At 42.5% G+C, this 27,431-nt stretch overlaps 1 protein-coding gene and 1 pseudogene across 1 annotated transcript; both read right to left on the bottom strand.

Moving 5' to 3' along the window:
* Positions 1–700: 700 nt before the first annotated feature.
* LOC119415620 (ras-related protein Rab-39B) lies at positions 701–14,331 on the bottom strand. Its single transcript, XM_037682778.1, has 3 exons — positions 14,117–14,331; positions 3,861–4,041; positions 701–1,281 (listed from the first exon to the last, which is right to left on the bottom strand). Exons 1-3 carry the CDS (start codon positions 14,329–14,331, stop codon positions 1,036–1,038), a joined length of 642 nt encoding a protein of 213 aa, XP_037538706.1. The 3' UTR covers positions 701–1,035.
* A 7,188-nt stretch (positions 14,332–21,519) lies between these two features.
* LOC119421351 lies at positions 21,520–21,635 on the bottom strand (annotated as a pseudogene).
* Between the last annotated feature and the right edge of the window lie 5,796 nt (positions 21,636–27,431).

The following is a 27,431-nucleotide window of genomic DNA, read 5'->3' as shown; positions in this document are numbered from 1 at the left end:
AAATGGTTCTCTGTCTTGTTCCTCTCTGTTGGTTTTTGCCTTCATGACACTCAACAAGTTTGCCTACCTGTATTTGCATTCTGTCCCAAATGAGGGTCTTCAGACAGACTTGGCTGTTAAGGTGCTTTCAAGCTCCACCGTTCACATTAGTCCACCTTCTGTGTCCAGTAGAAAACAGACTATTGGGAGTTCTTGTTATAAGTTCAACTTGTCCAGTCAAAGCTGTACACTTGTCTTCCTGCTGTAAGAGTCCATGAAGTTGTAAGTGGAGGTGTTTTATTGTGACGTTTAACAGAATAAGTAGATGTAACCGTGTGGTCAACAAGCTCGTTGAAGGCCTAAGTTGCTCGAGAAAAAAATGTGGCAAAAACAAAAAATGCAGGGCCCAAATAAAGTCAGTTTTTGTAATAGAAATTTAGGACTACTCCATTGCTTTTGGATCGAAATGTTGGCAAAAGAAAGATGGAACTTTAACAGTGAGAGTTTAATCCATCCATCCATCCATCTTTCGACCTTAGTTTGCCAAATTTGATGTTTTTTTCCCAAGGAAATACCAGAAGTGATGTCTTACTGTGTGATCATAATTTGCATATTGAGAGAAGGTTAATGAAAAAGGGAAGTGATGGGAATTAAAATAAAACAGGAGAGCTGTTATACTTGAATGTGTTACCAAAATTAATCACACATATGTGTAAGGCCTTTGAGAGTCTTTCTAGGAAAGCAGCCCAAAACAAAAACCAATTCGGCTTCGGGAGCCCCTAAATAAAAACCTGCGATCCTTCCTTTCTGAGGAATAAAACATACACAGAAATGGATACAACCCTCTGACTCATCCACCCAAGTTTAGAGTGTTTCTTCACCTTATACCAATGTTTCCATTGAAATTCCTCAAACATCCAAATCTGCATCCAGTCTAAAGGAACAACAGAGGGGTTATCCATTATTTCAGTCACAGAGGCCAGTGCCTCAGTCCAGCAGTCTCTCCCCTCTGAATGTTTCCCTCCTCTTAAAACCATCTTTCAACCTGTTCCCAGATCAGCAGAGACAGCGGCGGTCGCTCTTGGTCACCTCTTCAGATGAATGGACTACATTGGGCACAAAGCCACTCTTCACTCCCTCCCAGCCCTCCTGGATTGTGATGTCGCCGGACCGTACCAAGGCGAAGATCTCTCTGGTCAGCTCGGTGAAGGCGTGCTCCACGTTGATGGCGTCGCGGGCGGATGTCTCAATGTAGCGCATTCCATAGGCCCCTGCCAGCTTCTCTGCTTCTTGCCGAGTTACCTGAAAGATCAAGTGTAGAGGTCAATTTTCATTTATCAAGACAAAGCCATCAATATTTAATGGATCTACTACTCCTATAAAATATAGACAATTAGTAAGAAATATATGAAAGGGTTCATTTATTTTCTTATAAACTGAACACCAAATGATCAGCAGCATCTATAGTCACGTTGCCATTGATAAGTGCGAATCAACTCGTCTCTCATCTTGTTGGTTCTTCTCAGGTGTAGGTGATTTACCACTGTGACTTGTTTCCCCGCTCTGTGGGCGGGATCATCAATGCAAAGTGGGCGGTCTCATAACTGGTCATTGTGTTCGACCCACTCCGTCCATTGTGATCCTTAATCGCTCTGTAATCGGACTTCAATTTCTTTAGCTTATCCCGGCACAGGTGTAGCCATGCTGCATCATCATCTCGGATAATTTGCTATACAGTAGATAAGTGGAAAACTGCGAAGTAGGAATAGTAGTACAAGTAGTAAGTAGTAGTTTATTTTATTATTTATATAAATATATATATAAAGGTGTTTTAAATTCTTCCCACACTCTTGCAATATTCTAAACAATTTTTCCAAACTCTAAATGCTCTAAAAGAGCACAGAATGTCATGATTTCAGCTCTCTGCCTCCTCTGCTCTTTGCCACCTGCAAGCGCTCTTGGCCACGCCCACTTCTCCGCACTGCACGGAGAACAGCTGATCAGCTGCAGCAGGAAGTTTATCCTGCAGTGTGAGCTGCACAAATGTGCAGCAGGTGCTAAATAATGTAAAATAATTTATTTTAAATAAAATTTTCATGCTGATCGTGCGGCTCATCCATCAGTCAGCAAATTGTGTGTCATGCCCAGTCTTATTTTGAAAAACAGTGATAGAGCGAGTCTGCGATAAATGAACTGTGAAGTAGCGAGGGACTACCGTATTGTGCTCATTTCTTGTGGCACCACCTGTCAACATGATGAGGCAGTGGAGGTTCAGATGTAGTTTGAAGTTTTACTGGGCGGGTCATCCAGTGACGTAGCTCCGCTGGCCAGTCAACAGCTGCTGTCTGCTTATGTCTAAATCGTCACATCGGAGCCGTTCTCTTACAATCATGAACAAGGTGGTCCCATAAACCTGACTGGGGGTGGGTACCAGCAGTGGGCAGGCATTCCACACCGCACCCTAACTGGTGCGGTGTGGAATGAGGAGTGTAGACAGTGGCACAGTGCCATATCTGGTATCACTTTAGGAATTGAGATGTGAACAAAGCAGATGGTAAATCAGCTTCAAAGTTACAAAAAAAAAGGGTACATTTTAAATCTTTCTAAGTGTGATTCTATTGCAGATAGCTCTGTGAACACCCTCAGTTTGTGTACAGCCCACATGCTGTGGTGTCCTTGAGCAAGACACCCAATCCCTAATTGCTCCCCGGGCACTTGCATAGCTGCCCACTGCTCCTCCTGGGTGCATCTCAGCTGTGATGGGTTAAATGCAGAGAACTAATTTCATCATTGTATAGAAACATGCAATGATGACAACACATAGCACTTATAATTCTGACCGGACCGACAAGTTAACAGCTAGCCTGAGTGAGGCCAAGACCAAAGCGTATAACAGCCGATGTAAAACAGTAAAACAAATGCTACTTTATAAATGTTTACAATGCCTTAACATTTTACATTTCATTGATAATCAGAGAGAAATGTTATAATATTCCTGCCAGAAGTGTTTCAGTCTGAACTGCAAGTGCTACAGCTGGTTATTGCTGCCTCTATTTCCATCTGCAAATAACAACAAAAGTCTCTGTAATGCTAAGTAACGCTTGTCAATCCAATCACAATCAAACACTAAGTGTACAAACTGAGGTTGTTCAAAGAGCTATCTACAACAGGTAAGATGTTAACTGTGTCAGGGTTTGTGTTTTTCTGGTGTGTCTCCCTCTTGTGGTCTGTCCTAGCGCCTGCGTTCGCAGCTGTTTCTGATTGTCTATGCCCCAGGTGTTAGTCGTTGTCTATCGTTAACACCCCTTTATATAAGTCTGTGTTCTCCTTTGTGTGGGCATTGTCCTTTATGGTGTCCTGTATCTGCCTCCCTACGTGTCTCTCCCATGATTATGTAAGTTGCTGCTGCCACTCTAACCTTTTTGTTTATTCTATTAAATAACCTTTTACTTTATTTACTTTATTTCTGAGATCTCTGAGTTCTGCCCGCACATGGGTTCAACCAAACAGCAGAAACCCGACAAGTTGTCCAAGATACTAACTGCTTTAAGTGATGACAGTGGACAGACTGGAATAAGGTTGGTAATATGGAAGGTTCTACAAAATGTACTGATTTATTTGATCTGGAGTCCTCGACTCTGGTACTGCATGCTGTTGTGCAGAGGATTTTGCTTTGTCATCCTGTTATTTTAGCTCTCCCTCCTCCAGCTGCCGCATGAGAATTTAAAAAGAAAAAGTGACGCCTATTGCCTCTTAGCCAAATACGCTCTGATTTAAAAATGAACAGTTCTTTTTAAAACAAGAAAAGTGTAATTTTTGCACAAATCAACCTAATGAGTATTCCCTGGTTTGACTTTTTTTTTTTTTTTAACTGAACCCACCTGGCGCTGCGCCTCCAGGTCACACTTGTGGCCCACCAACAGAAAAACGATGCTGTGTGGCTGGACGTGGCTGCGAGCCTCCTCCAGCCAGTCGTGGACGTTCTGAAAGGAGCGACGGTTGGTGATGTCAAAGAGGAGGAGGCCGCCCACAGAGTTACGGTAGTACGCTCTGGTAATAGACCTGCACAAGATGTAACAAGAAGGGTATATGAACATGAAGACATTTTTTTTTTTTTTTTTTTTAATATTGCCATTAATAGCAAGTTTTTGTTTTTAAAAATAGCTGCAGTATGACTGGGCCAAAGTCCAACACAATTCATTACTGTACTAGTAAAAGTGCAACAAACAGGTTTCTTTTTGTTCAAGTCTCAAACCCTCAAAAGACCCACAAGCTACTAGTTGGACTAAAATTATAGTACCTGTCTTAGCATGCAGAAATTTTGTTTAAGTGATTCAAATGGTGACATTGTGATGTGGAACAATGCACCTATTTGTTGTTGATTAACTGCTGTTAGTTAGACCAGAGACAATTCAGTGGTTCCCAACCCTGTTCCTTGAGGAACACCACCCTGCATGTTTTAATCTTTTCTCTGCTCCAACACGCCTGATTCAGAGATTTAATTACTTCTTCACGTTCTGCAGAAGCCTGTAAATCACCCGTTAATTAAAATCAGGTGTGTCAGAGCAGAGAAACAACTACCATATTTTCCGGCGGACACGTCACACCGCCCTATGAGTCACATCAGTCCATATTTGTTTAATAAAGTGGAAAAATCCATACATGTCGCTTTGACGTATATGTCGCATCTATTATACGTCACTGCTGACGCGTGTTTGTTACGCGTCACCACGGACAACCTGGAAATGTGGGCCAAACCTGGAAATGTGGGCCGGTGTTGTGCCAAAAATCGATTGGCTGTCAAATGGTGGCTGCAGGAGCGTGCATGGGAGGACTTTAACAAGATTAACACTAAAAACAATTATTTGTTTGCTCGAAATTATATTAAATGTGTGTATCAGTGTAACATTTGTTTAATAAATGCACTTTTATGGTCAAATCAGCTGTATTTCAAAAATAGTTTTGGCTGAGGTGCTCCCGGGAGCACGCAGACAGGGAGGAAAAAAGGAGGAAGGGGACTTGTTTCTCAGAAAATTAAAAAGATAAACAACCTAACAATTATTTGTTTGTTCGAAATTGTAGTGTCTCAGTCTAACATTTGCTTAATAAATGCAGTTTAATGGTCAAATTAGCTGCATTTCGCCAGGGCGGTGCAGCTGTTTTGATGGTTCCAAGCAACAAGCAGAATGAAGGTGAGGAGATTTTGGCAAGCCGATTGGGTGATTTAAAGGTGGTGAAGATTCTCAGTCATCCAGGACATGGTCAATTAAAAATAAAGTTCAAGAAAAAAAACAAAGTATAAAATAAAGTATAATAAATAAAGTCCAGTTGTTTTTGTCTAAGAACATTTCTGATTTTGTCATTATAGCCACGTTTACCTATTACATGATACAAGAACATGCCAAATAACTATTACTACTCTGCTGCCATCAAGTGGCTGAAATTGGTACTGCTTTTTTTTTTTTTTTTTTCCAGTCAGAATGAATGAAAACGGTCATCTTAGCCAAAAATTGTTTTATAAATATGAGAAAAAAAATCCATAAATGTCGCTTCGGCCTGTAAGTTGCAGGACATGTAAATTGTGCAAAAAACTGCGACTTATAGGCTGAAAAATATGGTAAAACATGCCGGATGGTGTTCCTCAAGGACCAGGGTCGGGAACCCCTGATCTTGCTAAGTAGCTGGCTATGCTAGCCAGGCAGCATATTTGCAGTTAGACAGGGCAGCAATTATTTCACATTTAACATTGCTGTTTGCTTAAATAAACATTAATGAATTGCTACAATTGCATTATTAAGCTAGTGAGCCATACGCGCTAACATCTGTAACTTGCATCATTAATTTGTCAAACACACTGGATTATTTACATATTTGTCCCTGGATTGAAGATTTTAAAACCATAATCCTATTAAATAATGAACTAAAGGGCGGCTGTGGCTGAGTGGTTAGTCGTCCTCCAATGCAAGAGTTGGGGGTTCGATTCCACCAACAGTCACATGTTGAAGTGTCCCTGGGCAAGACACTGAACCCCTCATTGCCTCCGATGTGTGTCCCATCAGTGCATGAATGTGATAAAGCACTGATTAGTCTTCGTACAGATCTAGTAGAGTGCTGTATGAATGGGTAAATGAGGACACAGATTGTAGTGTAAAGAGCTTTGAGAGCTTGATAAGACAGAAAGGAGCTAAATAAGTACAGTCCATAAATACATTTTATACAGAGCCAGATGGCAGAAGTGAGCTAAATCAAGCAGAAACGCTAATAAAGGTGTGGAAAAATGTAATGAGGTTTTGACGACGTTCATTCGCTCCATGACTGCACAAGGAGTGGACAACTTTGATATAAAAATCAGCTGTCGTGAGGCGTTATCATAAATTAATCCTATTTGCTTTCACATAACTATGTAATCACTGCAGTATACTGGGTGGGGAAGAGCTGCTGTATTTTGACAGGATTTGACACCTTGCATGCACACAAATGCACACCAAACCCCTCATATCGCATCTTTCTTCCCATGGTGCACTCACAATGATGTTATGAATATGAATATTATGGAAAGGACAATTATAGGCTTCAGCCAAAGAGGAAGAAATGTGTCATGAAAGAGGAAGGCGGTAGTCACCGGAGAAGGTACAGAAAAAAAGGAGACCTATCAAGTGATGCGTTTCACTGGACACACATTGCTAATACAGTATATACAGGTATATTTATGGAAACAAGCACTACACTGATGACTAAAAGACCTGCATCACTGCTAGAGAAGAAGTGAAAGTATAGGAGCAAGAGGGGACTTCACAGGAAAAACCTGCAATGCAACAAAATCAGAAAACTTCTCAAGACAATGTTGGTTTTGAGAAGAAACACCTTTCCTAACCTAAATCATCCTTTAGTGGACGTGTTGCAGGATTAACTGGTGTTTTTAAATGGCTTGTACCTTTTAAACCAAACTCAAAGAAAGAAAACAGACACACAAGTCACAACAATAACTAATTGCAATAAAACTATTAGTATGTCTTGAACTTGATTACATACTGTCAGCATTTTAAGTTCTCTTGGCATGATATTGACGGATCAGGGCCTTGTCTCCAGTAATGAGGGTGTTGTGTTGTCGGTCATGGTGAAGAGTTGAGTTGAAAGGAAAGCTCACAGTTTACTGGTCTGTCTACCTTCCAGCACTCATGGTCATGAGGTATGGGACATGACCGAAAGAACAAGATCCCAGATACAAGCAATTAAAATGAGCTTCCTTCGCAGGGTGGCCGGGCTCAGACTTGGAGATCGGGGGAGGAGCGTCTGGAAGGAGGTCGGAGTATACCGCTGCTCCTTTGCATCGAAAGGAGTCCTTGTGATTAGGATGCCTCCTGGACACTTTCTGTTGAGGTTTTCCAGGTGTGGCCCACTGGGACAAGAGCCCGGTGCAGACCCAGATCTTGCTGGAGAGATTTGTACATCTTCTCTGAACTGGGAATGACCTGTGTTCCACCAGACGGAGCTGGGATATGTTGTTAGGGATGTTCTCTCCTGGACCTGTTGCCTCCCTGACTGGACCACGAATAATAATTAGTAATAGATAGATGGAGATGTTTAAATCTTGTTTTCTGTTTTTGGAGGGGATCTCTAAAAACCAATCAAAGGACAACAAATTAAACGTATTATTTTGGCTGACTCTGACAGTTTTGCTTGTTAATGTTATTTTATACAAACTAAACTCACAAATTTATCGTAAGTTATCTCCCCATTTTTCTTCAGCGAGCTAATTGCACTGTAAGAAGAACGAAGAAGGAAAGTTGTCTAGCTTGACCAACCTTTGTTAAGACTGCCTGTGGCCCCACCACGTCAACCTCCTGTCGTCCCGGTAAGTTCTCCTCCCCGAGGAGAAGCAGACAAGCAGTCTTGTTTCAAGGTAATCGCCGAGGAGTATTCTCAGTGGCAAGTCGCTACACGCTGGACGACGCCATATTGTAATTTTCCTTTTATCGCGACTCTCGGAGCGAATCGGATAATTCCTCCAGGACAGGCGACGTCAGCAGCAGCCCCCGCTGCTCATTCCCTCCTGGAGATCGTAGTGTCGGAACGAGGGGGGCTGAGCGAATGCTGCCCCCCTCCCCGACCTTGTTTCGCATCGGCAACCACACCGCTCACAGCCAACGGTGCCCTCCTCTGGAGCTGCCTGGCATAATCCAGGAGGAGGCTGACATGAAGGGATTTTTTTTTTCCATCCCCCCCCCCCAGATCGGATGATCTAGCGGGAAGGTTTTTGGGCTCCATTCCGGCTCAATGTCCTGATCCCATCTGGCCTCGTTTCCCAGCAGTGACGTCCTACTGGGACGAGGCCACAGCCGGTTCCTGGTAGAATAAGGGTGTCGGTTCACACAACCGCGCCCATCACCAGAGTGGAGGGGTTTCACCGAGCGGAAATTCCCTCGGTGCCCCCCTTGAGCCGAGCCTGGCGGAGGCTTTCGGAGCAAAGATGTCCAGGTTGGACCAGCGTCCTGCGCCTCCGGGTAAGCATGACCAGACGGTGATGTCGCTCTCCAACCGAGCTCACCAGTGTGCATTCCAGGCAGCCGCAGCGAATAACACGTTATGCTGCTGGCGTACAACGTTCAAGAGGCTGGAGGAGACGTAGCGCTCCCTCTGCAAGGCAGCTGACGTCATCCTCAACCTGTGCGCCTCTTTTGTTGTCTGTCGGTCTCGCATTGCAGCCAGAGGACGAGGTTTTCCAGAGGTCCACCTGGCCCGTCACTCCATCTTCCTCTTGGAGGAGCTACAGAAAGTTTTTTTGTTGGAGGGCCCCCATCAACGACGGAAGCACTGTTCGGGACCATTTTCAAGACGTTCCACGGCTGCACAGCGTCTCCCCGCTATGCCAGCCCCGCCCGTCAGACATCCCCGGCATCTGGAGGTTCAGCTTTTCCCAGAGATCGCCAACAGGCGGCGCCCTAGGACAACAAACCACAGAGCTCAGGGGGAGATGACTCAAAATGAGGTTTGCGGAGGATGTGTGTGAAGATAACACAGGTTTTTGGAATAAAACATAATTTAATGATGAAAGTGTCTATTTTTAGCCAGTTTGTCAGCTCGGATGACCTGACAGCGGCTCCTTCACACATCCTCCACACGAAATGAGCCGGTGGCCTTTAAAAAAGGTTTTTCAAATCACCGTTGCTCCAAAACAAGACGAGACGCTCGCATGACACAACAGTCGTAAACGAATGTGGTCCGCTGTAACTCGTTTTTCAGCCCGAGCTGCACACTCCTCATCGAAGCGGTGTCAACGCGCGCTCCCACGACGCGAGCAGCCTTCACCCAAACGGCGCTGCGTTGATGAAGGCGCGCACACAGCTCCCCAGCATTCACCGGCTTGCATCAGCATAAATGTGAGACCACAGGACGGGTCTGGTGAGAGACCTCGCTCTCAGCAAGGGAGACGCAACGCGTAATTACGCACATGGAGAGCTGAGTGACAAGATGCTTTTTGTGCAAGCTGCCACTTCGTATGGTGTTCGAATGGACCCAGTGAGGCGAGGACCACATCTGCTTCACCCTTAACCCACCAGCGACAGCTCTTAAAGGGTGAAGCCTATATGAAATAGAACGTTGGTTACGTACTGTAACCCCAGATTCTATGAGTATAGGCATAGCCCTTTAAGCGTCGGGCCTCAATGGCTCTTAAATGGCTGAAGAAAAAGCTATTTGGGAGCCGATTACCCGCTCTTAACGTAATTTATACGGACCGGGTGGGGCCGACACAGCAGGTGGGAGTGGACTAAATTTTTTCAGTGCAATGCTTCGCATGACAGGATAAACCCACTAAGCGACAGCTCTTAAAGGGCTACGCCTATAATAATAATAATAATGTCATCACAATGTCAGCACTGTATGTTTCCATACAATGGCGAAATTAGTCTCTGCATTTAACCCATCCACCACCAGGTGGTGCAGTGGGCAGCTATTGAAAGCGCTCGGGGGGCATTTTGGGGATGAGACGTGCTGCCCAGAGACGCCACGTGATGTGCAGTGACTGGGGATCGAACCTGGGACTTTCGGGTCCCAAGCCAGCTGCCCTGCCTCTACACCATCTAGAATCTGGGGTTACAGTACGTAACCGTTTTCTTCTTCTTCTTGAAACTAGACATCTAATATAAAGCATCAGTTCAAATCATTTTTTCTGGTAAATAATAAAAATAAAAATTAACAAGCCATTAATTTTTCCCCTTCACAAAACTCCTCAAACAACCTTTGTTTAATTATTATTAGCACCACAAAAAGCTTCGACTTGTCTTCTGATCTCAGGAGGACGTGTCGTTGTTGCCATGGAAACACTCATCACACTTTCAGGTGAGAACCCCACCTCCTCCTGTCAGGACGATGAGCTCAGTGCACACATGTTAAGATGTAACTGTCTTTGAAACGTTCCTACAGACAGTGAGGTTCTGCCCTCAGTGTTCTAGGTTCTGTCATGATGTTGTGGGAAGTCTTAGCTCTGAAACACACAAATCAATCAAATATATGATCGACTGCCTGATGATTCAAGCTTGACATGAACAAGTGAAGGAAATGTTCAATTCAAGCAAATAAAAACATTAATATTAAACATTTGTTTATTACATAAACTAAATCAAATAATATACTGTATAAGTATTTTAAAAACGCATCTGAGATACTACTCGGCTAAAAACATTTGCCGTTAAACCTAAGGGTAAAAAAACTCTGAGCTTAGCAGCGTGTTATTATTTTTAAGATTTGGTGCTATGGCTAATCAGCCATTCGTTTTAAAAATGGCCCTGCTTGGACTAGCCATTAGCTCATCAAGCCTGCCAGAACTAAATCCAGTTTATCCAAATGGAGCTTATTCAAAGGGCTGTCTATGACAGGTAAGATATCCATCCATCCATCCATTTTCTTTACCCGCTTATTCCATTTTGGGTCACGGGGATCGCTGGTGCCCATGTCCAGCAATCACTGTGCGAGGGGCGGGATACACCCTGGACAGGTCGCAAGTCCATCACAGGGCCACGTAGAGACAAACAACCATTCACTCTCTCATTCACAGCTAGGGACAATTTAGAGTTACCAATCAGCCTAACATGCATGTTTTTGGTCTGTGGGAGGAAACCGGAGTACCTGGAGAAAACCCTCGCATGCACGGAGAGAACATGCAAACTCCACCCAGAAAGGCCCCTGGACCGGGGTTTGAACCAAGGACCTGCTCGCTGAGAGGCAGCAGCTCTACCAGTTGCGCCACCGTGCTGCCAGGTAAGATATCAACTATTCAAAATATTTTTATAGACTCCACCTCCTCACCTCCTTCTACAGGTGTGCAGTGGAGAGCATCCTGTGCTCCAGCATCAACGTGTGGCATGGAGGCTGCACAGCTGCAGAAAGAAAAGCTCTGCAGAGAGTGGTGAAGGCTGCACAGAAGATGTTGGAGTCAGCCTCCCCACCATCACAGACATCTACACCTCCAGATGCAGGAAGAGGGGCACCTGCATCATGAAGGACCCCACTCACCCAGCACACACACTTTTTTCTTTGTTCCCCTCAGGCAGGAGGTTGAGGAGCATTAAGTGTAGAACCACTAGACTGAGGAACAGCTTCTACCCTGAAGCTATTAGACTCATGAATCTCTAACCAGGATAAGGCCACTTGAATGAAAAGGATGCAGAAAAAAGAAAAAAAAAAATCATATCTGCCCCTTTAAAAAATTACAAAATAACTACAAACAAACAACAACCCACTTTAACTTTAACTTTCTTCATTGCTGTGTTTCAAGCCAACCTGCTGTTGGAATCTCAGAAGCAGCTTTTAACACATGCAAAAGGCCCCATCTGTCTAAAACAATCATCATGTAGAACGATCAAATGTTTTAGGTCAGATGGCCAACTTAAAATCTGAGGACACTAAGGCCAAAATGGTTAAAAAAAAAGGTTTGTAGGCTCAATCATCCAGGTAGATTCCACCAGGAGGTTGGCAGGCTGCAGACTGATGAAGTCTTCCGGATGGGAGACGAAACGTTTCTCCCTTAAAGAAACTGGTCCAGATGACACGATTGAACCTTTTTGTTATATATCAGGACGTTCAAAGGTTTCGCTCTGAATGACGGGTTTAGTTTTAGCTCTGCGTTGAAACTGACCACAAGTTCCTCATCGTCCTCCCTGCTGACGCCACGTGCTGCATCAGCGTGATTCTGCTGCCTTTACCACACATCTTTTCCTGCAGTTTGTTTCTCTTCGCCTGGACTTTTACTTTCTTTTCTGCTCACGCTGCCCACGAACGTAATTTCAAGGCAGCTCGGCCAGATGACCCTAGAAAAACCTAAAAATGGCCGTCATTCATCAAGTTTACTGGTGTTGAACTATCGGAGTGGGTGGGATCTCCCCATGCTGTGAGACATCGCACATGAAGTCCGTCCATTAGTCTGTTGGAGTCAGGTTGCGGGGGCAGCAGCTTGAGCAGGGAGGACCTGCCACCCCTTCCAGCTCTTCTGGGAGGAGTCCAAGGCGTTCCGAGATCAGTCGAGTCCTGGGTCTCCTCTGAGGTCTCCTCCCAGTTGGGCATGCCTCCTGGAGGCATCCTTATCAGATGCTAGAACCACCTCAACTGGCTCCACGTCGATGTGGAGGAGCAGCGGCTGTAACTGAACTCCTCGCTCTCTGAGAGAGAGTCCAGCCCTGCGGAGGAAACTCATTTCGACCGCCAGTGTCCGCTTTCTCGTTCACTCCACGCTTTTCCAACTGAATACAGTGTATTTTTTAAAAAGTTCACATTAAAGAGGCAAAGGCCATGAGCATTCATTTAAAGAATGCTGGGTCTTTTTTTTTTCTTCCTGTGAATGGGGTCAACCTCCTCTGTGGAGAAACCAGTCTTAGGAATCTGGACAATATCCAACACTTGTTTTTATTTTCATAGTTTTAGTTAATTAGTTATGTATTTTGTTGTAAAGGCACGGCTAATAGTCAGTTCTTTTAAAGTGCCCTGACCTGGTCTGTGTCTTGTAAATGAGTTTAAAAAACTTGTAATAAATCTGCCGTGTGTTCCTCTGTGATTAAAACTAATCAACAGTGAGTGTCCTTTAAAAATGTGTCCATCCGTGTCAAACCATTAACTGAGGCATGTTTCTTTGCAAACTCATCAAATCCTGTAAGGCCACAGCGCCAACTTGGCCTGTCAGGATAAATAATAAATCAATTAATCGCACGATAGATGAAAATTATAGACCTTATTTTCATTTATCGGCTTTATCGTTTCTTAGTGTCTCTCTCTTTCTACTGGAAGACACGGGATGATGAAAGGCTCAACTCTGGTGCTCTTCACTGACCCCTCTCTTTCTCTTTTCTTTAAAATCTGTTTTAACCGTCCAGAATCGCGTTTTTGGATCGTTAAAAGCAGCTAAACTGAGAACGTCAAGGGGCCTCCCTCCCACTTTTCTTAAAGAGACACGTTGCTCGCTCCCTCACTATCCATCCTTCTGTTCAAACAGTCTCATACTGCCATTTGGTGGTCAAAAAAGGTACTACACACAAAATTAACCAATACTTCTTCTTAAATTTTTCAATAATGACTAATTATTGTCAAATTTCAAAGAATATTATCGTTCATCGCAATAATTTCTGAGACAATGAATCGCCCAGCAATATTTGTTATCGTGACAGACCTAGTGTCAATGACCCGAGGAGGAGTTTTAAAGGTTCCACGCCTTTTTGGATCACGCGCACACACACACACACACACACACACACACACACACACACACACACACAAAAGATTCAGATTTCACACAAAAATGAGCTCATCTCTTCACAAAGATAAACTGCTCAAGAAATTTCTTTAACTCAGCACTTACGCTTTTCCAAAACAAACAAACAAACAAACAAACAAAAAACCTGAAGCGCTCAAAGGTGATGTTTTTCTCTCATTTTTCAGCTTTAAAAATATTTTATGATCACAAAAAATGAGCATAAATTATGTTTACTGTGATTTCTCCTAAAAAAAAAAGGCTGATTTTTTTCATCTGAATAAAACACTTTTAGACTTTGAGAATGCTTGTAATAATAACAATAATAATAATAATAATAATAATAATAATAATAATGATGATGATGATGATGATGATGATGATAAAAGATGGCCTCACCTGAAGCGCTCCTGGCCCGCCGTGTCCCAGATCTGCAGCTTGATCCTCTTCCCGGGCTCGATCTCCACCAGGCGCGAGAAGAAGTCCACGCCGACAGTGGGGTCGGACACCTGGGCGAAGCGACCCTCCGTGAACCGCCGGATCAGACACGACTTGCCCACCGTGGAGTCCCCGATGACGATGAGCCGGAACTGATAAAGCCAGATGGCCTCCATGTCTCGGACTCTTCCCGCCGGTCGGTGCGTTTGATGTGTTTGATGTGCGGCGGGCAGCGCGAGCCTAAAGGAGGGGGACACGTGAGGTTAGAGCTGAGGACTCCCGTCCTGACAGGAAGTAGTGGAACGTTTTTAACCTCTGTTTTTTAACACCGAAGAAGAAACGGATAACAAGAAGAAACTAAACAGATCTGAGACCAGACATCATCCGGTCCTTTGCATTTTAATTACTACATATTTATGTGTTCTGTTTGTTTAGTGGTTAGATTTTATTTCTGTTATTAAGAGGAGCACTCCTGAGATGTGAGAGTGCAAAAAAAAAAAAGTCGCGTTTTAAAGGGATATTTCAGACATTTTCAAGAGGAGGGGTAGGAAAAGCAGGGTTGCCAGATAGGAAATGACGAAATTTTGTACTGTTGCTTTAAAATTACCTATTATAATCCAAATTTGTGTGTGTGTGTGTGTGTGTTGGGGGGGGGGGGTACTGATAAATCATCAGACACCTGTGTTGTCATTATTACCATTAATGTTGTTATCGATTTAAGTTTGAAGCACTAAAAAGCATGCTTTATTGTGAGCTGATAAAAATGCTCTACACATAAAATATAGCAAGGGACCGACAATATCTGCAGCTTCTCATCATAATAATACTTCTCGACAAGTTTTATCAAACTCTTTTAAAGTTGTAAGAGTTAAGCTGACAAGGAAAGCTGCTAACGGATGGACAGACGACTCGCACTGTAAAAAGATACAAGTCTTTGAGCTTATACAGATTTAAGACAAAGATTCTCTTGTTTTGGGTATCATTTCTTTCTGGCCTATAAAAACAAGTTTTTCTTAGAAGTATCCTTGTGACAGAATGCCAGCCTGAAAATGATTAAAAACATAAAAACTATTTGGTTAGCCATTAGCCTAGCATACATGAAGGCTTTTGCCTCTGTCTCCATGCTCTGTGCTCTCTGAAGAATGTCACAACTATTGACAACTATGTAACAGAACTACAACGTTTGCTAGAACGGCTGTGCACGTTTGGATACTTGAGTTGTGTTAGTAAGGCAAAACTCACTTTGGAGTTGGGTCCACCTATAGATGAACTCATAATTCAAGCAGACTCACCTCCAAACCAGATTTTACTGTATTAAAAAAACTCCTGCTGCCACACTTCCAACAATAATGGCAGGCTTAAAACAAAAAAAAGTTTATAAAGGAACATCTGCAACGCTATATAACTTTATGGATTGTAGTGATTTTAACATGGCAGTAATCCACTTTGGTCTTGGCCCAGCTCAGACTAGCCATTAGCTTAGGGATGTCAAACTCAGTTACCAAAAGGACCCAAAATTTAAAAACTTTGTCCGAGGCACAGGCCACTTTCAGCTGATACATTAACTCAAGTCAGATACCTGATATATTTGGTTGCAGATTCATGAACAAACGTTTGATCTGCCTCACTTGGCGTTCTTAGCTCTTTCCACATCAGAATCAGTAATGACACAATGACCCAACTATCTTTCTGGCTTCAACGTTAGCCAGCTGGCAAGAGAAGTCTACCCTCAATGATGTATCGGTTGTTTCAAAGAAAAAATGACAAGATATACAATAGATTCAAAGATTTGGCCCACGGCTCTTGAGTTTGACGTATGTAGGTTGTTCAGAGACGAGGTTTTAACCGAGATCCCCGTGTCGAAGTCTGAACTACTGCTTTAAAGAGTTTCTTTTTAAAAGCCTTTACAAATGGCTAATATTCTTCAGACAAATGTACTGTTATACAAGTAGCTGGTGTTTGTTTAGGTTTGTGCACCACTCGGTTAGGTTCAGGAAAATACCACAGTTTAAAAAAAATCAAGTGTACAACAGATAATCTCAGGTTGGACCCTAACCTCTGTAACAAACCTCACCTCCATTTATACACTAACGTTTGGCCACAGAGTCACATTGTACATACAGACTTCTTGACGTAGCTGTAAACCGTACGGTAAAGCTAGAAGTGCTGGTAAATGAAGGCTTTTATGAAGAGTTGTATGGCTTGTTTACCACTTCGTGCTTACAAGGCCAAATGCGTTTACTGACGACTCGTTTTCTATCACTCTGATGGGAACTCTGGAGACGATGTGGCACGTGCACTCATGGGTTTGAGTCTTGAGCCACGAAACTTCCTGGTTAACTTCCTGAGTCACCTCCGTGGTACCCAGTGGGTTAAATAACGAAGTGTCTCATCTAAACTCCTGTTGTCAGACAGCAACATGTGGTCCTTTACCAAGACAATCCCTGACGTCAAAGTCAGGTGATCTCACTGACGCCTTATTCAACCTTTGATGTTCGTGTTAGTAACAGAAGTCACTATTCTCTGTGAAGTCTCCAGTAATTTTTATCGTCCACCGAGATAAAAGAAGGGTGATCATGTAATTGCCTGTGTGTGTGTGTGTATATATTTGTGTGTTCATTTGTCTGTTAGCAAAATATCTCAACAAAAAATTTATAAAACTGAATGAAACTCTTGAAATAATGAATGTAAGTTTGTCTACAACTCTTTGACTTTTGGAGTCAAGATGATTCAAGATGACCGCCACAGTTTAGCAATCTTTAAATAACACCCACATAAACAATGGCTACAACTCTGTTGCTTTACACATATTGGTGTGATTTGGGGCGGGATGGTGGCGCAGATGGTAGAGCTGCCTCCTCTCAGCGAGAAAGTCGCTGGTTCAAATCCCAGCCCGAGACCTTTCTGGGTGGAGTTTGCATGTTCTCTCCGTGCATGCGTTGTCACGAACCTCAATGTTGGAACCCAATTGCAGAGAGATGAGTGAGGCAGGAGTTCAAAAACCAAAACAATTTATTTTTTTAACAACAAAACAAAAGGCTGTCGGTGCAGCAAAACTTACTTTTGGCAGATTGGATCAGAAATAATGCAGAGCAGATCATCAGGGGGGCAGAAACCAGGCAAGGCAGAAGAGGATTGTGAAGTCAGAGAACATAGAACAACAAAAAATATAAAAAGCAGACAGAGACAGAAACTTGAAATAGAAGGAAATGATTAAGACTGTGGGATGATAGTTTGAAGATATAAATGTTGGTTTCTGGTTGCAGCTTGAAGGAGGTGGCAGAGGCTTGGCAGATGAGGGGGCAGCGGGGGCCGCTGACCGTGACATGCGTGGGTTTTCTCCGTTACTCTCATTTTCCTCCCGCAGATCAAAAACATGCATGTTAGGCTGATTGGTAACTCTAAATTGTTCCTAGGTGTGAGTGAGAGAGTGAATGGTTGTTTGTCTCGTTTGTCTCTGTGTGTCCCTGTGATGGCCTGGAGACATGTCCAGGGTGTCCTCCGCCTCTCACACAGTGACTGCGACCCAAAAAGGAAGAAGAGCGTAAAGATGATGGATGGATGGATTTGGTGTGGTAGTAGCTGAGAGTCCTCCACAATATACTCCGAGCACTAAACGATGAGGTCAGATCTTTGCCATTAACTGTTGGAGTCTGCCCTGTTTGTTAGCAAAATATCTTGTGAATGACTGGACACGTTTTGAGGAGACTTTCAGGAAGAATCATTTGATGAACAACTGATTAACTTCAGGAGTCAGCCTGATTCAAGATGGCTGCCACAGCTCATCCACTCTAGTTGGAACTAAATAATTATCACTCAACTGTTTTTACAGATACTGAGCTGAAATCTGGTGTGGCAGTAGCTGAGAGTCATCCCCAACACATACGCTGATGGCTAACTAAGTGCTCTGGATCTTTGTTTAAAACTCTGCAGTGTGAGGTGACACACTTTAATTCATGTATTTATTCTCATTCTAACTTGGTTCTTGTCTCAAACTCACAAATACTCTATACAAAAATGCCCAGTATAATAATTGCACTGGTACTGCTTCATCAGTGGTGTAGCGGTCATGGTGAAACATTTCTTAAATCAACTGCAGCTTCTATAGCAGAGCAGAAGCAGGGCCAGTTTCCCCCGAGTAAATGAAAGTCTATTTAACTGAAATAAAATTACATTAAACGTTGATGATACAGTAAATCAAGATTGTACGTCAGGAACAGTAACTTTATGTCTTTGAGATGTTCTCTCTTCCGGCTGTTTCACCCCCTTCACTCGTAAATTTGAGAAAATGTTTACAACTTAGACAAACCCCCTGCGGATCACTTCACAGTCTGCGACAGAGGACAAACGATAAACTCAAAATGGACAAGAAACACTTCATCAGTACATCCTTCTGAGCTGATTGACCATTGATTGCCCCCGTCCCTCCCGCTGTGTTCTTATCTCTTCTTCTTTGTTTTCAGGGCATGATTCAATTAAAACCACGAGGCGTCAGAAAATCCTCTTATGGCTTCACTTTGCTTCAACTCGTGGCTGCTTTTTGTAACACGGCACCAAAACTTACTTTGACACGAGTTTTTAGCTTCCGATTGTGAGAACGTACAAATAATTAGAGCAGCGTGTCCAAAGTGTGGCCCGAGGGCCATTTGCGGCCCTTGGAGTGATTTTGTGCGGCCCAAGACTTCAAAGTGTGGTATAATTTTGACCCACAGGCTTAAGAGACTGATGCAGATGTAGACCTTTAGATTTAATGGTGATACCTGTACTTTATACATTTTTAAGTTTAACAGCAAAGCAGATTAAAATAATCTTCTCAAAATGAGCCATATTAAGGATAATACAAATGTTTAGCTTTAATTAATCACTTTATCCCACAATAAACCTTCAATGACCTACCACACAGTAGAATTTTGGATAATAATTCATAAAATGTGGCTAAATATATCAAGTGTTTTCAAAGAAAATAATTTCAGTTGATTTAATAATCGATGGGGAGAAATCAAACCTTTTTCAACGAATATAAAGAAGCATCATCGACATGCAAGTTGATCAACTTTATCAGTGTCCCTTGAAACCATCCATGAATCTGTTTTAGTGACTGCCAGCTGGACAGTTACAGTAAACTGGACGATTTTTCAACATTTTAATCGCAGTTATTTTGACAAATTAGTGCCGTTGTTTTGATATGTGATTAATACGCATTTCTCTCGTATTGTTTTTTTTTTAGTGTAGCGATGCTTTTTTATTTATTATGTCTGAAACGTGTGCGTGAATTCACATCAGCAGTTGTGCGTGCCCTGAGCTGTCTGGAGACGCTGCTGTGCGTAATCTATGGCAATCCAAGTGGCCCATTAATAGCCACTTTTACCACATGTCTGGCTATTAATGGGCCACTTGGCTTGCCATATTAAGGAAGACTTTTCATCCCCTCGGGACATGCCGTCCACGTCTCTACTGGGCAGGAGCGTGTGCGCGAGCTGTTGCGCTTGCTGCAGTCGTGATATCCACTCCACAGACTGGGCAACGTCCCCTCTCCTTGTATTTTTAATAAATAATCAAAATAAAATTGCGAGATGACTTTGGACTTTTAGGGGCGGAGATTTGAGTTGCCGGATATGAGCAAAACGTTGCCGGAACGTACCCGGCCAAAATTAGGGAGTTCTCGGATCTTGTTCCTGAAGGATCTGGCTCAAATTAAAGCACTGCATTTGAGTCATCACTGGTCCAAATGGGTGGTTGAAGCTCCACCCCCTTTTTGAAGAAGTTACTCATTTTGGCTTTTGTCTCTGAAAATAAACAAAAGTTAACTTTCCAAGCACAAGAAAACAAATGATAGACCCCCCCACCCCCCCCAATCTAACAAATTAAATTATTTAAATAAATAAATAAAAAGTTAGTGTTTAAGAGGCTCATAATGTTCTGGATCTACAATAATTTAAACTGAACTTTTAGCTTTTCTCCAAATTGTTTAAGTTGTTGAGAGTTTAAAAATGGTGGTGATGGGAGGGGGAAATAAAATCACGCTTTAAATTATTATTAGTTTTCTTCTTAAATTCAAAATTTTCTGGCGAGTTCTTTCATCTAGACAGTTCTGGCCCACCTATGAAAATGTTTGGACAGATGGTTTTGTGCATGATTTATCAGATTTTTTACTCTTTATTTTACATAAAGAGATAAATATAACTGGCAGAAAAGATTGAAAACAGTTGCGTGTCTGGCTTTTAATAATAAGTCTGGCTTATTGTATTGGCCACCTCCTTTCATGCCAGTTCTTACTAAAATCATCACAAATGAGTTGTATCTGTTGAAAATGATGTTATACACAATTTCACACATTCACACTCAGAGTATGTGTTGTGACTGTGAATGACTCTCAGCTAAATTTTAGCGCAATACTTGTAAAACAGACTGTTTGAGCTATTTGTGTGTTGGCTAATGTTGATGAGCTGTGGTGGCCATCTTCAGCCAGAGTCACTCCTAAATTAATCAAATGAACAAACATTAATTTATGGGAGTTTCATTCAAATCTGTCCAGTGCTTTATGACCTAACGGTATCAGACGTGGCAAAAACATTATCAACCCTCTGATTTCTCACAGCGGGGGATGAGCAGATGACGGTGTCCCAGAAGGGGAGTTATTTTTTAACATGGTGGTTTGTTCAGTGTTTCAAGCCATATCATGGAACTACTTCCCTGTATATTTTCATCTTTGCTCTTGTGCTGCTTTCAAATAAAAGCTCTCAACAGTTTGATCGTGAGCTCTGCTCTCAGAACTATTTGATCAATATTTCAAGACTTTCAGCTTTGGAGGAGTTGCTGATAAAGCAAACTTTGAACCGATGAGACACTTTGAAAGGGAAGTGATACACTGCCTTGTTGTTTGGGCTCTCAGAGACATCTGAAGAGAATCACAATTATAGATTTTATTTTGCTCTAAGCTTCTTGTTTGAGATAGGCAATACTTTTTACTCAGTGAATCCTTTTTTACTTTAGACGTGTACTCTTAAACAGTCTCTGATCTACAGTATGATTAAAAAAATTATAGTTTTATGGTGGCATTTTGATTAACGAGGTTACAAACGGCCTTGAATGGTTCCTACAACACTTCTGAAGAAAATATTTTAAAGGGATTGTTCAGATCTTTTGCACTGAAGTTCTTTTTAAAGTTTATAACCAATAATATTTTACATTATAGCTTTTTAAACCGCATCAGACTGGAGAAACAGACATTAGGTCTGATAAGTTAATGGCTAATTCAGGGGCGATTCTAGAATCTGACCTTTTGGGGTGCTTAGCCCCCAGTACTGACAATGGTTCTTGACTTGAAAAACACACCCCATGATGTGGTTTGTGAGAAGTGCAAAAGCTTACAGCACCTGATACTCCCAGACGGTCTCCCATCCAAGTACTAACCAGGCCCGACCCTGCTTAGCTTCTGAGATGAGACGAGATCTGGCGTTTGGGTAGTGTGGTCGTAAACGAGGAGCTCAGTCACAAAAAGGCCTTTTAAATGATCATAGCAAACAAAGACTAAACTTATGCAACCATAAGTTGCAACATATATCTACATATAAAACACAAGAAACAAAACACAACGAGCTTTAAGCATTAACCTTTAATTTATCCATCAGTCTATGACTGCAATGTGTTTGTAATGTAAAACCCTGACAATGTTGTTGGAGGAAAAATGGGTGGAGCTCCTGCAGGTAAGGGGCGTTTACCCTCAGGCACATGGAGGACACTGATTGGTCAGATGACAAGCCTACTGGATTGATTGACAGTTGGCGTTGAGGATCCAACTTGTGCAAAAAAAAAAAAAATCATTTTACTGACCTGTTTAAGAGTGTCATCATTTATTCCATATTTATTTTAAATTTATTAAACATTACATTGAATCTAAGATTTGAGAACTAAGCTTCCTTATGAAATCCCAATGATAGTTTTGTAATTTTAAAATTTAGGGGTGCTTGAAAAAGCTTCAAAAAGAGGCTAAAATCACCACTGGGTGATCCGAGTTATCTGTCTGAGATGGGTCAAGAAAAATGTGGTTTGCTGCCTTGAAACAACTCCAATGCTAAAATGTGATATTCTTTCATGCAAAAGCTAATTAATAAACCTTTTATCATCACATTACATGGTTAGTTACATGAAATTTAGTTGTTACTTGAAGCACAAATAGCTACAGCAGTAGCTAGATGTTGTGCTTCCAGAGCAGCGTGAGTCCCTTCCATCAAGAACATCATGATAGTTTTGTTGTAATAACTGTGTGATATGAAACAGACAGCAATGTAAAGGTTCGGAAATCAGCATTAACATGAACTGCTGTGAAACGTTTTGAGACTAGAGCTGTTTTGAGATGACAACAATCCACTTTGGGCTTGGCCCGACTTTGATTAGCCGTTAGCTTATCAGTCCGGTCTGACAGAAACTCTCCTTCCCCAAGTTAAGGTCATTCAAGCAGATGCATCGGATAGATGTAAATGAAATATATAAATGTTCATAACCTTTGAACAGAGCCTCACTGTAAAACATCTATACTAATCTTTTAAGGGAAGCAGTTTGTAGACTAAATCAATTTGGCTAATGGTATGCATCGTTTCAGACAGTGTAAAGCTCCTTAAATGTTGCCAAACACATAGTTGTAACTTAGAAAGTAGACAGGATGTTAGCTGTAAACAAAAATCTTTCAACAGTTCTTTTCTTTTCTCTTTTGTACGTTTTACGGCATAAAAACAACAGTTAGCTTAGCATTGTCTTATCAACTGCCTTTGACTGGCTTGACATGAACAGATAAAAGATGATGTTCTGGTGTAAATTATCCTAAAAGGACTTATAAAATGTTTAATCTGCGTAACTCATCAGCTTGCAGCGTTTTCTGCTCCATCTAATCTACACACAGACTCCGTCATGGAGTCTGGGCTATCATCTGTCCAGGTTCTGAGGTGGGAAGAGACAGATAGATGAAAAACTCCCATCAGCCCCTGCTCCCTGACCTCAGCCGAAAAAAAGGAGTACTTTCAGGATGCTGGTGAAGATTCTCAGTCATCCAGGACATGATGAATTCAAAAAGTGTTCAATACAAAAACAACTGGACTTTATTTGTAACAGAAGACGTTTCGCTCCTCATCCGAGGAGCTTTCTCAATTCAAAGAGCAGAGAGTGAGAGATACAGGTTATAAGGCTGAGTGAGATAAGACACACACACACATAAGACACACACACACACACACACACATATATGTAGATTGGCAGTTCACACCTAAAAACCTAAACAGTAGGTCTTTGTTCCTCTAATTCACAGACGAGGCCCCTCTGTTCCCATCAGGTGTGAAAACCGGCTGGGGATCTGTTTTAAAGTTGCATTATATGTTTTTGAAAGTGGGAATCTGAGGCCACCTCCTCTGTTAAGAGACGGCTTTTCTCTTTTTAGATAAATTGCTTCCTTCACCCCCCTCTCAAACCATCTGTGTTCTCGGTCCAAAATGTGCACATTTTGGTCCTCAAAAGAGTGTCCCTTATCTGTGAGATGGAGGTGAACAGCTGAGTCTTGTCCTGTGGAACTGGATCTCCTGTGTTGAGCCATGCGTCTGTGAAGAGGCTGTTTAGTTTCTCCAATGTAGAGGTCTGGACAGTCCTCGCTGCACTGGACAGCATACACTACACCACTCTGTTTGTGTATGGGTGTCTTGTCCTTAGGGTAGACCAGCCTCTGTCTGAGAGTCCTGCTGGGTTTGAAATGTACTGGGATCTTGTGTTTGTTGAAGATCCTTCTGAATTTCTCTGATACTCCAGCTACATAAGGGATGACAATGTTTTTATGTCTGTTATTCTCCTTTTTCTGTTTATTGGTGTGTTTTGTAGATTTCCTCACTGACTTGACAAAAGCCCAGTTAGGATATCCACATGTTTGAAGAGCTTCTTGAACGTGTTTCAGTTCCTTTTCCTTCCCTTCTGTCTTTGTGGGGACGCATTCGGCCCGATGTTGTAAAGTTCTGATGACAGAGAGTTTGTGTTCCTGTGGATGGTGGGAGTCAAACAGAAGATACTGGTCTGTGTGGGTTGGTTTCCTGTACACTTCAATGTTGAGGCTGTCCTCTCTCTCCATCTGAACCAAACAGTCCAAAAAAGGCAAGTTGTTGTCGTTTGCATCCTCTCTGGTGAACTTGATGTTGTTATCGACCGAGTTAATGTGTCTGGTGAACGCTTCTATTTCCTTGGCTTGGATTTTGACCCAGGTGTCATCCACATAACGGAACCAATGGCTTGGCTTAGTTCCCTCATAGGAGTGTAGGGCTCTCTGTTCCACTTCCTCCATGTAGAGATTGGCAACAATGGGTGACACTGGAGATCCCATGGCACAGCCGTGCTTCTGTCAGTAAAAACTGTCATTGAACTTGAAATAAGTGGTGGAGAGGCAGAGATCCAACAGGGTGCAGATCTGGTCCGGGGTGAAGTTGGTCCTGTTGATTAAGTCCTTGTCTTGTAGAAGTTGTTTTCTGACGGTTTCTACTGCTTCAGAGATGGGTATGCATGTGAAAAGAGAAGTCACATCATATGATACAAGGGTTTCTCCTGGGGTTAGTTTCAAGTGTTGAACTTTGTTAGCAAAATCAATGGAGTTCTTTATGTGATGAGGTGTGTTTCCAACAAGAGGAGCTAAAATATCAGCCAGATGTTTAGCAATATTGTATGTCACTGAGTTCATGCTGCTGACGATGGGTCTGAGTGGTGTACTTTCAGGAGCATTAATCCACACAAGGCAACCGGCCTAGACAACATCCCCGGAAAAGTGTTGAAAGAATGTGCCGATCAGCTCTGTGAGGTGCTGGCAGACATCTTTAACACCTCACTTAACCCGGAGACAGTTCCCACCTTCCTGAAGACTGCCACCATCATCCCAGTCCCAAAAAGCTCTACAGTGACTGGTCTGAATGACTATCGGCCAGTAGCCCTCGCCCCGATAGTCGCTAAATTCGAAAAACTGGTCATGACCCACATCAAAACAACCATCAACATCAACGAGGACCCTCATCAGTATGCATACCACGAGAACCGATCAACAGAGGATGCCATCTCCTCTGTGGTCCACACTGTGCTCAACCACCTGGAGCAGAAAGACTCTTATGTCCATATGCTCTTTGTGGACTTCACATCTGGCTTCAACATCATGATCCCCCAAACCCTGATGGACAAACTACTCACACTAGGACTAAGCCCCTCCATTTGCAACTGGGTACTAGACTTCTTAACAAACAGACCACAGTTAGTGAGGATCCACAACTTCTCCTCCTCCACCATAACCCTCAGCACTGGCTCTCCTCAGGGATGTATGTTGAGTCCCCTCCTGTTTACTCTGCTGGTGGTGGGATGCATCACAAACAATGAGGAGTCCAGCTATAGGCAAGAGGTGGAACACCTGGAGAGCTGGTGCAGAGAGAATAACCTTCACATCAATGTGAAGAAGACAAAGGAGATGATTGTGGACTTCAGAAGGAACAAACACACCTACACCCCCCTGAACATAAGAGGATCTGCGGTGGAAGTGGTCTCTAGCTACAAGTACTTGGGTGTACACATGAATGACAACCTCAGCTGGGGCAACAACACCACCAGCCTGATCAAGAAAGCTCATCAGAGACTCTACTTCCTCAGACGGCTGAGGCGAGCTGGTTTGTGAAGCTCAGTCCTCACCTCCTTCTACAGGTGTGCAGTGGAGAGCATCCTGTGCTCCAGCATCAACGTGTGGCATGGAGGCTGCACAGCTGCAGAAAGAAAAGCTTTGCAAAGAGTGGTGAAGGCTGCAATGTTGGAGTCAGTCTCCCCACCATCACAGACATCTACACCTCCAGATGCAGGAAGAGGGCCACCTGCATCATGAAGGACCCCACTCACCCAGCACACACACTTTTTGCCCCACTCCCCTCAGGAAGAAGGTTGAGGAGCATTAAGTGTAGAACCACTAGACTGAGGAACAGCTTCTACCCTGAGGCTGTTAGACTCATGAACCTCTAACTAGAATAATCACTGTGAAAAAAATCACATCATGTTGCTGCTGATCTGTTTCATGTTGATGTGTTCATGCGTGCTCATCTGCTCACACAGACTCATGTTCATGTTCGTGCTGCTGTTTGACGTAATGTTTTTATGTTATTAGTGCTTAGTGTATATTTAGTTGATGTTTTTCTTAGTTCATATCTTAGATGTTATTACTGTTTTTCTTATAAATTTTATTGTTGGATGTAACTGGGACCCCGTGTACATAATTTCGTTCACACCACAATCTCTGACTCTCTGACTCCCCGGGAGTCAGGTTGCATAGTTTGGTCGGTTTGCAAACATTAGAGGCTGATTCCCTGGTGACCAGCAGCCTGATGGGCTCTCACTCTGCCTGGGCACCTGGGCCTTTCACATGTCTGACATCTGGAGGCAAACATCTGTCACGATCAAAGCAAGAATCAGCAGCGATATTCATAAAATGAACATCTGAGACATCAGAAATTAAGTTTCAACAGGGAGAAACTTCTGATATCTGCAATCTTAGTTACATGTCAAAAGTTTAATTTAGAGAATTAATATAAAATGTATAAAATAAAAACCACGGTGGTGGCAGTAGCATGGTGGTGAGTGCTGTGGACTCATAATCCTGAGGCTGTGAGTTAGAGAACAGGTTGAGTCAGGAAGGAAAACAGTTTTTCATGTGCTCGCTGTGACCCCCACAAAGGGGAGAAGTCAAAAGAAAAACAACAAGTGAAATAAATATTGACTAACAACTTTGTTGTAATTATCTGAAATGTGAGTTCCCCCTACTAAGAAGGATATTTCACTTTTATAAAATGCTGATAATGGAGCAAAAAATACTAATTAAAAAGGCAATAAGATGATTTTTGTCAGAATTTCTGACAAGAAATGGTCAATATTAAAGACCTTGAGAGTTTTATTTGGTCAGAGACAGATGCTTCTCACTTCCTGCAGCAAGCTAAGCTACAACGCTAACAATAGCTTGTACATAAAAACCGAGACGGTTGGATTCAGTTTTAGCTGTGTTGCTTTTGGTTGTCCTGTTTTTTATGAGTTCTACTGTTAACTATTTATATTATCAAACACAAAAGTACTAATATTTTTTTTATTATTACAGTAGTCCCTCGTTTATCGCGGGGGATCCGTACCCTGAAGCCCCGCGGTAAATGACAAACCGCGAAGTAGGAATAGTAGTAAGTAGTAGTTTATTTTATATATATTAAAGTGTTTTAAACCCTTCCCACATTCTTGCAATATT

The sequence above is a fragment of the Nematolebias whitei genome, chromosome 1, assembly GCF_014905685.2.
Source record: "Nematolebias whitei isolate Nwh7 chromosome 1, NemWhi1, whole genome shotgun sequence".
In the NCBI taxonomy this organism is placed as follows: domain Eukaryota; kingdom Metazoa; phylum Chordata; class Actinopteri; order Cyprinodontiformes; family Rivulidae; genus Nematolebias; species Nematolebias whitei.
This window is presented reverse-complemented; position numbering and strand designations above follow the sequence as displayed.

What these genes read in the sequence shown, in the direction of transcription:
- LOC119415620 (XM_037682778.1), bottom strand. Translation starts at nt 14,331, where the DNA reads ATGGAGGCCATCTGGCTTTATCAGTTCCGGCTCATCGTCATCGGGGAC. An exon ending in GCGGGCCAGGAGCGCTTCAG is followed by an intron (nt 4,042 to 14,116) that starts GTGAGGCCATCT and finishes CATCTTGTGCAG; the next exon opens with GTCTATTACCAGAGCGTACT. An exon ending in ACCTGGAGGCGCAGCGCCAG is followed by an intron (nt 1,282 to 3,860) that starts GTGGGTTCAGTT and finishes TTGATCTTTCAG; the next exon opens with GTAACTCGGCAAGAAGCAGA.